Below are 13,356 nucleotides of genomic sequence, written 5' to 3' on the forward strand. Positions count from 1 at the left end.
TATAGATTGCTTTGGGCAGTATGGTCATTTTCACAGTATTGATTCTTCCATTTCATGAGCATGGGATGTGTTTTGTTTGTGTCATTTGTGATTTCTTTCAACAGTGTTTTGTAGTTTTCCTTGTAAGATTTTTCACCTCCTTGGTTAAGTATATTTCTAAGTATTTTATTTTATTTTTTACAGATGTTGTAAAAGGGATTGAGTTCCTGATTTAATTTTCAGCTTGGTTGTTGTTGGTATACAGCAGTGCTACTGATTTGTGTACATTGATTTTGTATCCTGAGACTTTACCGAATCCATTTATCAGATCTAGGAGCTTTTTGGAGGAATCTTCAGGGTTTTCTAGGTATCTAATCATATTATTGGTAAACAGTGACAGTTTGACATCCTCTTTTCCAATTTGGATGCCCTTTATTTCTTTCTCTTCTATAAGTACTCTGGCTAGGACTTCCTGTGTTATGTTGACTAGAAATGGTGAAAGTGGACATTGTTGTGAAGGACGTTTTGTTCCATTTCTCAGGGGGAATGCTTTCAACTTTTCCTCGTTCAATATGATGTTGACTATGGGTTTGTCATATATCGCTTTTATTACTTTCAAGTAAGTCCCTTCTGTGCCTGTTTTGTTGAGGGTTTTTATCATAAAGGGATGCTGGATTTTATCAAATGCTTTTTTGTATCTGTTGAGATGATCATATAGTTTTGGTTTTTAATTCTGTTTATGTGATGTACCACATTTACTGATTGGCCTATGTTAAACCATTTCTATATCCCTGGGATGAAACCTGCTTGATCATGATGTGTTATCTTTTTGATAGCACATGTATCAGTATTTCTGTGTATAGATTTTGCCTTGTATAATTAAGCACATTTTTTAAGGAAAAAAAATTTAAGGAAAAACTATTTTTAAGGAAATATTTTCAAGAGATGATAAATAAAACCATAGATACTTTTTTGGGTCTTTTCCCCCCTTATATTTATTTCAAAAAAAGTATATATTTCATGATTAAGTAAATTCAACTGTTTTAGAAAACAGGGTATGTCCATGTTTAACCATGTTGCAAGTACTAGGCAGCAAAGGCTTGGGTAGTTAGTATGTAAGCAGAATTCTGTGCATAAGTTTCTATTAAACTTGATTGTTTTCCTTGGAGAAAGGGATTAAAAAATTTTAAAACTTCTGCCTACCAGTTTGTTACTTTTAATGTGAAATGATACACAAAGTTGGATCAGTATATTGATGAAATTTTTAAGGGTTCTTATCCAGAGTTCCCAGTGCCCTTCATTTTTAGGTTTTGCTACTATTATAAATGTAATAATGCCCAGCAACTCAGATAGATAAATGACATAATGAATATTATTTAAGGAATATATCTGTAATAAACTGTTTGTACCTACAGATACCACCTTGTCTTCTTTTCTGTAATTACAACTATTAAAGTATCTCCTCATTTTATTTTCATGGAACCACCACCAAAGCAAGCATCAAGAAATCCTAATGTCTAGCAAGTAAACGGGGAAGACTTTCTCTTGTAAGAACTCAGACATCATCACATTTGTAAAGGAAAGGAGGCTGTGCTTAGAACTGGCTTCTGCATATAGCCAGGCACTCCAAAATGTGGCTGATGGACAGACCAGGAGATCTTTGTCAAGGATTAGAATTTTCCATTACTCAGTGCTGTCCGGAACCTATATTCCATTTATCTCCTCCTGTGTATATTGTACTCTCAGGCATAATGGACTCTTCTGAAAATAACACACATTTCCTAAGTCGGATAGTGGTAGAAGCTTGCTCACGTGAATATCATTTTCTCTTCTAGTTCCATCACCGGGACAGCTTCAACACAGAGTCCACAGCGTGGGGCATTTCCCAGTGTCTATCCGACAACCTCTTAAAGCCACAGCCTATGTGAGTCCAACCGTTCAAGGCAGCAGTAACATGCCTTTATCAAACGGCTTACAGCTGTATTCCAACACAGGAATCCCCACACCGAACAAAGCTGCAGCTTCTGGGATAATGGGTCGCAGTGCACTCCCAAGACCTTCGTTGGCAATAAATGGGAGTAACCTGCCTCGAAGCAAAATTGCACAACCTGTTAGAAGGTAAGAATGTGTATTTGCATAACTTCATTTGCAGTTTGGAACTAGAAACTGCTCCAGACACACGCTGACTTTTCCTTTGGCTCACTTTAACCTTAGTAAGACACTACCCTTTATGGCCTGACTTGTGCTCTCCTCCCTTTGAAAAGTGATGGATATCCCTGTGTGGGTCAGGTCCCCTTCTCTCTGATGTCATTTTCTTCCCTTACTCCCTCATCACTATCACTCCTAAGACGCTCTTTGCTTTTGCTTTTACCAGATAAGCTCTGTCTCCAGAGCTTTTGTAGCTTTCTGCTCCCAAGTTATTTGCGTGGCTTGCTCTGTGCCTCCCTCAGGTCTTTGCTCAGATGGCAGCTCTATCCAAAAATTGTAGGGCGGGGGGAAGTTGACTCTTTGGTTCATTGCTGTGTATCCCCGATGCCAAGAACTATGCCCAATACAGGTAGGATCTCAAATATTTGTTGAATCAGTCATTTTTAATCAAAATATGGAAAAATGTGTCAGGCCTATGTGCACACGCACACCCTCCTCCCACACATTTATGGTTTGAAAAGCATCTTAATGACATTCACCTGGGGCTTTATCAGCTTATGTTGGTAAGTTCAGTATGGTCCAGGTAGAAATTTTTTTTTTTCCCTTCAAAGTTTCAGAGTACTTCAAAGGACATTTAGTCTAGCTCTTGGTCATGATGTTCCCTTCTTGGATTGGGTATCATGGAGTATCTTATATTAAAAATCCGTAAAAGTGGTTTGAGGAGAGATTGGTAGATGAGGAAATAAAGACAATAAATACAGACAGCTCTTTCAAGAAATTAGGATATGAAGGAGGAGAAGGAGGAAACCATAGTAAAAAGTTTGAAAGAGGTGGAACAAGCAATTTTTTTCTGTCTTTATGTATTTATGGATATATAAATAGTTTTGTTTTGTTTGTTTAGAAGTAATAGATGCTCAGATCAACAACAAATTTCGAAAAACAGAAACTATTGAAAAATAGAAAAGTAAAGACTGACCCATAATCCTACTGCCAGATAGAAATAATTTTGGTACATGTTTATTTATTCAGTAAGTTTTGGCTTATTCTGCTTTGTAAATGCAGAGCTGTGTCATCATGCTGATGGCTGACCAGAATCACATTATTTGATGTATATGGTTATTGTAGACCATACATTTATCCTTGACTATGTGTCTCCAAACTAAACTCTTGGAAAGGTCACTGCTAGACAATGTGAGATGGTCTATTTCTCCAAACTTAAGCAAATGCTAGGTATTATTCTTTTTAATTTTTTTAAATTTAAATTTTTTATTTTATCTATTTTTTTTAGAGACAGGGTCTTGCTCTTTTGCCCAGGCTGGAGTGCAGTGGTATGGTTGTAGCTTGTTGTAACCTCAAACTCCTGGGCTCAAGTGATCCTCCTGCCTTGCTAGGACTACAGTGCATATCACCACTCCCAGATAATTTGAAAAAAAAATTGTAGAGACAAGGTCTTGCTATGTTGCCCAAGCTGGTCTTGAATTCCTGGCCTCAAGTTTTCCTCCTGCCTTGGCCTCCCAAACTGTTGGGATTATAGATGTGAGCCACTGCACTCAGCCAAAGATTCTTTTTAAATGTTTTGCGAATATGATAGGCAAATCTTCAATTACTAATAAGGTTTTGAAAATGTCATCATATTCATTTGCTGTTTGTATTCAACAGAGTAACCATTTATGTTTTTAGGTCATTTTTCTAGCCAGGAGCCTATATTTTTCTTACTTTAAAATATGTTTTATACGTTAAGGGTATTGGCCCCTTTATTTATGTTGCAAATTTACTTGTACAAATACAACATGCATGACACTTTGCCATGAACTGGGGCTCTGGGAGATAAGCATGCAGTGAAGACCCGTAAGTGTGAACCACAAGGTACACTTGAGATGGTGCCAGTGGCTTCTCATTACTGCAGTGGAAGAACATAGATGGGAGAGTAGGTCAAAGTGAGTGATGTGACTCACAGGATTATTAACAATCTCTCTCTCTGTTTTTCTTGTCTCTTTTTAGTTTTCTTCAGCCTCCAAAGCCTCTGTCTTCACTCAGCACTCTGAGGGATGGAAATTGGAGAGATGGTTGCTACTAATGCAGTTTTATGTACCCTTGAAAAATGGGAAAGAAGTAAAAATGAGGGTTGTGTTACCTAGCTGGCTGGGTAGCAGTGGATGTTGGGATATTCTTTCCCTTTTGTGTTTTAATATATTTACTGCATTGTTTCTCAATGGACCAGTCACCAGAGACTAATTATTGCACTTAAATATTTGCCTGAGATACTGCAACATTCTCAAACCCATGGTTGCAGTATTGTGACACTTAGATCTAGGAAGTTTTTGTAGAACTGCTCTGTACCTGAATACTTTTTGAGAGAATTAAGATGTATCAATAATGCTTTGCCATATGAGTTTTTTTAAAGTAACTTGTTCAATTTACTCACGTGTTCTAAACATCTTTCCATTACATGTTCTGTATTTTAATACATTGCATATTGACAACTAGGTTCTATAATGTATGCTTTGAAATTTACTTTTTTATAGTTTACAGGAATTTTATTTTTTGTGCCTATTTCTTTTTACACCTATGTGAACCACTATGGAACAACTTAAATTTTGTGCCATAAAAATATTTTTGTGGTAAGGTACTATTTTTTTAGCTCTAGGGATATATCAGCAAAAACACATCATGCAATTTGAGAGACATAATTTTGTGTTGAATGAGCACAACATAATTTGAAGCATTGCAAGGAGATAGCCAGACAGCAGAATTAAATGGTCCTGTCTTTTTCATTTTTAATTTATTGTCATACATGGGTTTCATATTTATAACGGCATCATGAGCTCATTGCACTTAATACCTGCAATGTTTGCTACTGTACCACAATTGATTTTCAATACTTTATTACGAAGGATGAAACTGTAATGTTTTATTAACAATGCTTCTGGAAATGAATGCATTTTAAAGCAAATAAATCTTTTTGATAGACCTTTTACAAAATCCATTTGCACTAATGAATGCTTTCTTATGGCATATAACTTAATATTTGTTACTGTGTACACTGCTGTTTTGGAATGTTCAGAAATAAAGACTCTATTTCAGCAATATCAGGTCATGCATGAATGTGCAGCATAAACAGTGTAACTACACATGTGTTTCACTACAATTGTGAAAATGCTTATTGTTACTCTGTTCTTGTGCAGGGCATTTATATCTCAAGCAGGTAGACTTAGAATATTCACATTTGTAAAATTATTCTTCTTTTCCCAAGTACTCCTGATAAGAAATGTATGATTTTTCTTACATTAGTTTTAGTTAGGTAGTTTTACAGTGAGGTTTAGGTCCATTTAAAGAGGCCACTAAAACTCACGCAGCATGTTGCTGAGAAACACATTTACAGATGAACATTGTCAGTGGAGATTTTAATATTTTTTAGGAGTTGAATTTGAAATACTTTCTCAGTATCAGTAAAATAGCAAGTACTATCCTTATTCTACATTATATTTGATATATGTTGGAAAACTTTACTTGAAGGTACTGTGGGAAGTTTAGGCAAAGATTTTTAGGTTAGGTTTTGAAATGGAGTTCTACCTATAGTCATTAGAGGTTTTTAGTTTTTTTACAGTGTACCTTTGTATGTAATTCTGTCTAGAACTAAAAGGAATGTTTGTTTAAATAACTTGCACTTTAAGTGGAATGTGAGCTAGAGGAGGTGAGATATGAAAAGGGAAGTAATATTTATTAAGCACCCCTTCAGTCAAAAGAACTGTGCAAGATATTTTATATACATTTGTCTATGACTAACTTTCACCTACTATTATCACCATTTTAAAGATGAAGACACTAAGTCCCACAGAGGTGATTATTTGTCAGTTTTTGCATCACTATAAAGGAATACCTGAGACTGGGTAATTTATGAAGAAAAGAGGTTTAATTGGCTCATGGTTCTGCAGAGTGTATAGGAAGCGTGGTGCCAGCATCTGCTTGGCTTCTGGTGAGGCCTCAGAAAGCTCACAGTCATGGTGGAAGGCAAAGGGGGAGCTGGTGCATCACATGGTGAGAGTGAGAGCAAGGGGTGGGGCGGGGTTTCTACACTTTTTAAAAAAACAACAAGATCTTGTGTGAACTCAGAACAAGAGCTCACTTATCACCCAGGGGATGGCACTAAGCCGTTCATGAGGGATCTGCCCCCATGATCCAATCACCTTCCACCAGGCCCCACCTCCAACACTGGGGATCACATTTCAACATGAGATTTGGAGCAGACAGATATACAAACCATATCGTTCTACCCCGGCCCCCAAGTCTCATGCCCTCCTTGGATTGCAAAATGTAATCTTCTCTTTCCAACAGTCCCCCAAAGTTTTAATTCATTCCAACATCAAGTCCAAAGTCCTAAGTCTGATGTGAAACTCATCTCCTTCCACCTATAAGCCTGTATTATGAAAACAAGTTATTTACTTCCAAGATAATGGTGGTACAGGCATTGGGCAAACATTTCCATTCCAAAAGGGAGAAATTGGCCAAAAGAAAGGGGCAACAGGCCACATACAGGTCTGAAACCCAGCATGGTAGTCATTAAATCTTAAAGCTCCAAAATAATTTCCTTTGACCCCATGTCCTCCATTCAGGACACACTTGTGCAAGGGGTGGGCTTCCAAGGCCTTGGGCAGCTCTGCCTCTGTGGTTTTACTCGGTGCAGCTCATGTGGCTGCCCTCATGGGCTGGAGTTGAGTGCTTGCAGCTTTTGCAGGCTCAGGATGTAAACTGCCAGTGGCTTTACCATTCTGGGGTATGGAGGGTGGCAACCCCCTTCCCACAGCTCCACTAGGCCATCACCAGTGGCAACTCTGCAGGGCGGCCTCCAACTCCACATTTGCTCTTAGCACTGCCCTGGTAGAGGCTGCTGTGAGGGCTCTGCCTCTGTGGCAGGATTCTGCCTGGCCACCCAGGCTTTCTGATGCATCCACTGAAATCTAGGTGAAAGCTGCCAAGCCTCCTTCACTCTTGCATTCTGTGTACTTTCAGACTTAACACCATGTGGAAGCCACCAAGGCTCATGACTTGCCCTCTAAAGAGGCAGCCCAAGGTGTGCCTGTGGCCCTTTGAGCCGAGGCTGGGGCCAGAGTGGCTGGGATGCAGGGAACAATACCCTGAGACTGCACAGCGCAGTGGGGCCCTGGGCCTGGCCCCTTAAACCATTCTTCCCCCATAGGCCTCCTGAGCCTGTGATGCATTGGGCTGCCTCAGAGATTTCTGAAATACATTTGAGGCCTTTTCCCTATTCTCTTCGCTCTTTTTCAGTCATGCTGATCTCTCAAGTGGTTACTCCACAGGCCACCTGGATTCCTTCTCTACCACAGGGCCAGGCTGTGACTTTTCCAATTTTTTTGTTTTGTTTTGTTTTGTTTTATACAGAGTCTTGCTCTGTTGTCCAGACTAGAGTGCAGTGGCATGATCTCAGCTCACTGCAACCTCCACCTCCTGGGTTCAAGTGATTCTCCTGCCTTAGCCTCCAGAGTAGAGTAGCTGGGACTATAGACATTCACCACCACACTGGCTAATTTTGTATTTTTAGTAGAGACAGGGTTTTGCCATGTTGGCCAGGCTATTCTCAAACTCCTGACTTCAGGTTGATCTGCCTACCTCAGCCTCCCAAAGTGCTGGGATTACAAGGTGTGAGCCACTGCACCCGGCTGACTTTTCCAAATTTTACTCTCTGCTTCCCTTTTAAATATATATTCTGACTTTTAAGTCATCTCTTTGCTTCCGTATCTGATTATAGGCTGTTAGAAGCAGCCACAGCACTTCTTGAATGTTTTGCTGCTTAGAAACTTCTGCCAGATACCCTAAGTCATCTTAAGTTCAACCTTCCACAGATTCCTAGGACATCGGCACAATGCAGCAAGCTCTTTGCTAAGGAGTGACAAGGGGGACCTTTACTCCAATTCCCAATAAGTTCCTCATTTGCATTTGAGGCCTCTTCAGCCTGGCCTTCACTGTCCATATCTCTTATCAGCATTTTAGTCATAACCATTCCAATCAGTTTCTAAGAAGTCCCAAACTTTTTCTCATCTTCCTGTCATTAGCCCTCCAAACTCTTCTAACCTCTGTTACCCTGTTCTAAAGCCACTTCCACATCTTCAGTTATCTTTATAGCAATGCCCTACTCCTCAGTACTAATTTTCTGTGTTTATTTTTTTGCATTGCTATAAAGAAATACCTGAGGCTGGGTAATTTATAAAGAAAAGAGGTTTAACTGGCCCACAGTTCTGCAGAGTATACAGGAAGCATGGTGCCAACATTTGCTCAGCCTCCCAAGAGGAGTCAGGAAGTTTATAATAACGGCAGAAGTCAAATGGGGAAGTCAGTGTATCACACGGTGGGAGGGAACAAGAGAGAGAGGGCAGAGGTGCCAGGCTCTTTAGAGCTCTCATGCGAACATATTACCCTGGGGAGGACACCAAGCCATTCAAGAGGGAATCTGTCCCATGAGCCACAAACCTCCCACTAACCCACTTTCGGCACTGGGGATTATATTTCAACATGAGATTTGGAGGGGACAAAATATCCAAACCATATTAGTGACATTAGTCTTGGGTAAACATTTAGCAATGTTTAAATAGTGCAGCTTACCTTTGAATCCAGGTTTATCTGGCTCAAAAGTCTTATTTTTCCCCACAACTATGCTCTCTCTTCCAATGAACACAGGTAGCTGGTATTTTTTTAAATCACTTTTTATTCTGCAGAGAAAATTAAAGGATTCGATTCGTTCTCCATTCAAATGTTTGATTTATATTCAAAAAAGTCTGCTTAGCCCTCGCAATAAAATAACAAAGATCCCTTCATCTTGGCTTTTACATTCTTGTTGGGGAGAAACCATAAACAGGTAAGAAAATCACTGCAGGTTAGGTCATAAGTTCTGTGGGGGAAAAGAGGAGATCAAGACAAGAGGAGTTAAGAGAAAATAGGGGTGGGGAGAGATCATACTATTAAAAGGGTCACCTCAGTAGATATTAATATAGGAGTTAAATTATTTAGGCAGTTAGGGTACAGGAGTCTTTGGTAAGGTTTTCCTTTAATGAAAAGGCAGCCCCCAAATCATTTCTTTTCTAACAAAAAAAAAAGCAGCCTGAAAAATCCAGCTGCAAACATAGATAAGCAACTGGAAGCTTGCATACGTGAATGCCGGCAGCCGTGCCAGAAGCATCCAACATGGAGGTTTTCTCTTCCCTTTTCCTTGTCACCACATGTGCAGGTGTCATGGCGCTGGCCAGGTAGAAACCCCATCTGTGTAATAAAAGATTAGAGTGGGATGGCCAGCGTCTTTGAGGGCTATGTAAATGTCACACCTGGTCCAACCAATCCCCTGGGCCTTATGTAAATCAGATACCGCCTCCTCGAGCCCCTCTATAAAACCAACCGCATCCCGCTGCTAACAGGGAGATCCATTCGGAATCCCCCTCCCTCTACATGGGGGAGCTTTTCTTTTGTTTCTTTCACCTATTAAACTTTCTGCTCTTAAACCCACACCTTGTGGTCTTCATTTTTCTTAGTGCGAGACAACGAACCTCGGGTGTTTCCCCAGACAAACGATGCCACTTCAATATCATTAAGGAGCTAGTATGAGCAAAGGCTTGACGATGGAGAGTTAGTTCTGAAGATGTTTCACAACCTTTTTCATCTGGAGTTCTACAGAACATGAAATAGTTGTAGTGACTATTTTCACAGTTCTTCCCAGGAGGGTTTATAACTATTATTATTCTAAATGCACAGGAAAGAATTTAATACATTATAGATAGCGGATGTCCCAGGGCAGTGGTTTCAAAGTGTAATTCTAACACCAGCAGCATCTTTTGAGAATTTGTTAGAAGCTGATATTCTCAAGCATTATCCCAGATCTATTGAATGAGCCCTCTGGATGATTTGCAGAATACCCTTTGAGGAAAGCTGCTAAAAAAAGAGGGAATAGCCTGTGTGGAGGAAGGCTGTGAGGTGGAGCATGCCTGTGTGTTTGAGGAAGAGCAAGGAGGCCAGTGTGTCTGCAAACAGGGAACAAAGAGGAAAGCCATAGAAATGAGTTCAGAAAGGTGATGGGGCAAGGCCAGGTAGGATATGGTGGGCTACAAATGGACTTTGACTTTACTCTGAAACAGGAAGCTGTTGCATGGGTTTGGGCAGCAGAGTATGGGATTTGACTTATTTTAAAAAGCATTAACCTGGCACTTGGTGAGGATGGATTGTAGGAGGCCAAGTGTAGATGCTACCAGGATGAATTCAAGTATTTCGGTCTTTCAAATGAGATGATGAAGAATTGAACCAGTGTGGTAACCAGTGTGGTAGCATTTAAGATGGTAAAGTGGTCAGATTTTTAGATATATTCTAGAAATAAAACCGTAAGATTTATTTGGTTTGGATGAACTATTGGATTAGATGAGCTGTGTTAGCAATTGAGGAAAAACTCCAAGGGTTTTGGGCTGATCAACTAGGAGGACAGAGCTCCTACAACAGATATGGGAAAGGCTATGGCTGGGAGAAGGTTCAAAAAGCCATGGTTCTTGCGGAGATCACCAAAGTGAGTTCAGGTAGATAGGAGAGGACTCAGGACTGAGATCTAGGGCACTTAGGCCCTTTATCTCATGTGAGTTGCTCAAAGGAGATACCACGGATAACAACCTGGAACTCATACAGGAAAGAGGATGCTTTTTTCTCCAATGTGGAAGGGAGTTGTGGTGTTGGGTTAATACGGACAACCTAGCATGGTTTACACTTGTACTAGTTAGCTAGTGCTGTGTAACAAGTTAGCACAAGACTTAGTGGTTTAAAACAATATTATCTCAGTTTCTGTGGGTCTGGCATCTGGCTATGGCTTAGCTGGGTTCTGTGGCTTAGTGTTTCTTACAAGGATGCAGTCATCTCGAGCCTTGTGGAAGAACCTGCTTCAAGTTCACCTTTGTGGTTGTTGGAAAAACCCATTTCCTTGTGTGCTGTCAACAGAAGCTGCTCTCATAGTCTCTTGTTGTGTGGACCTCTCCTTGCGCAGGTCAAAAAGTAGCATCTTGCTTCATCAGAATGATCCAACAAGATGGAAATTAAGGCCTTTTAAACATAATCTTGAAAGGGAGGTCTCATCACTTTTGCCCTACTCTGTTCATCAGAAGCCAGCCAGTAGGTCCAGCCCTTATTCACGGGGAGAGAATGACACAAAAATGTGAATGCTGGAGATGAGGATGATTGGGACCATCTTAATTATAGAAGCTGCCTGTAAAACGTTGCCATTAACTTTACCAGATAATCCCAACCAATTTCCAAAATAACTGTATAATATTACATTTTTGCCAGCAGTGTATGAGAATTCCAGTATCTCCTTGCTATACATCCTTGATATTGTTAGTCTTTAACTTTTTAATCTGTGTGTGTATAGCAATGTCTCCTTGTGGTTTTAATTTGCATTTCCCTGGTTGCCAGTAAGACCAATACCTTTTCCTTTTCATTCATTTATTAGATGGATTCCTGTTCAGATCTTTTGCTTATTTTTCTTTTGGGGTTTTCTTGCTAATTGCAGTAGTTCTTCATATATTCTGCTATAGTCCTTTTTTCAGTTATATGTGTTATAAAAATATCTTCCCCCTATGTAGCATGACTTTTAATTCCCTTAATAGAGTGTTTTGATAAATAGAATTATTTTAATATAGTACAATTTGCCATTTTTTAAGGTTACTCTTTTGTGTCTTGTTTAAGGAATATTTCCTTACCCTAGGATCGTGAATACATTCTCCTTTCTTCTAGAAGTTTTGTTATTTTACTTTTCTCCTAGAAATTTATAATCTACCTGGATTTGATCTTTGTATATTGTACAAGGTAGGGTTACAATTATATTTTATATTTTCCATGTGCATATCTAATTGTCCTAGTAACACTGAAAACTTCATCCTTACCCCCACTGCTTTTTGTCATAGCTTTATATTTGTCTGTTTTGGAATTGTCTATTTTTGCACCAGAGCCATGTTGTTTTAATCACTGTAGCCTTATATAAGATTTTCTAAATAGCAGAGCAATCCTGCTCCCTTGTTTTCTCTTAAGAGTGTTTTGACTATTCTTGTCTCTTTGCATTTCCATATACATTTTTAAGCAAGCGGGTCAAGTTCAAGAAAAAATATCCTATTGGAATTTTGATTGGGATTGCATTCAGTTTGAGGGAAATTGAATCTTTACAATTTCAAGTCTTATAATTCGTGAATATGGTCTACCTCTTACTGATTCAAATATTCTTAAATCTCTTATTAAAATTATATAGGTTTTCTATGGAGAAATCTTGCCGGAATAATTTCTAAGTATTTGATTTTTCATGCTGTTGTAAATGATATTTTAAAAAATTTTATCTCTAGTGGTTTCTTTTTAATGTTTTATTCAACAACCTTAAATTTATGTTGGTTTATATTAACTTATCTTTAGAATACATAGAAACTGTATCTGTACGTACAGTCAAACATATGGATATTAGATTATTTCTTCCTTTCCTATTTGTATATTTTTTTCTTTCTTGCCTATGGTTTTTGATGCAATATTAAATATATAATAATAGGTATCTTTCTCTCTTTGCTATTTTCAGAAAAAAAGCTTTCTATTTTACCCTTAGTTTTAAATTTGCTAATAGTATTATTTTATTGTGAAAGAATGTGAATTTTAACAGATTTTTTCTGCATCTATAAAATATGATCCTATTAATAATCTATTATTATTAATAGATTAAAATGATTATCTCATTTAATCTGGTAATATGCTGACGTTAACATAGATTTTTTGAATGTTGAATCAACTTTGAATTATTGAGATAAACCCAGTTTAGTCATGATTGTGTTTTTCTTTTAAAGACAGATGTATTTGACTTTCTAATGCTTAGGATTTTTGTCCAATTTTATGAATAAAATTGGTCCATAATTTTTAAAAAAACTGTCTCTATTAAGCTTTGGAATGATGATAGCGTTAATCTCACAGAGTGAGTTGGGGATATTTTGTCTTTTTCTATCTGGAAGAATTTGTGTAATATTGGAATTATTTTTCCCTTAAATATGTGATAAATCTCTAGTGAAGCCTTCAGGAATTAGAGTTCAGATCAAGTCATGTTTTACAATCTGATGTTGTTTATACTTACTCTATTTCCAAGAGTTGTGATAAAACCTCCCTCTATAATGGTGAATGTAACTGTTCCCCCTTACAGTTCTATCAAATTTGCTTTATGTTTTT

At 38.4% G+C, this 13,356-nt stretch overlaps 1 protein-coding gene across 6 annotated transcripts in view; it reads left to right on the top strand.

Moving 5' to 3' along the window:
* The window catches only part of SLAIN1 (SLAIN motif family member 1), a 66,667-nt gene extending 61,558 nt beyond the window's left edge, over positions 1-5,109 (top strand). For all 6 annotated transcript variants that reach the window (XM_024348303.3, XM_024348306.3, XM_024348304.3 and 3 more), the window contains 2 exons: positions 1,815-2,097; positions 4,129-5,109. In XM_024348303.3, coding sequence (XP_024204071.3) covers positions 1,815-2,097; positions 4,129-4,204 — 359 coding nt within the window. In that variant the 3' untranslated portion in view covers positions 4,205-5,109. The remainder of the gene's footprint in view (positions 1-1,814; positions 2,098-4,128) is intronic.
* The last annotated feature ends 8,247 nt before the right edge of the window (positions 5,110-13,356 follow it).

Source organism: Pan troglodytes, chromosome 14 (assembly GCF_028858775.2).
Source record: "Pan troglodytes isolate AG18354 chromosome 14, NHGRI_mPanTro3-v2.0_pri, whole genome shotgun sequence".
In the NCBI taxonomy this organism is placed as follows: domain Eukaryota; kingdom Metazoa; phylum Chordata; class Mammalia; order Primates; family Hominidae; genus Pan; species Pan troglodytes.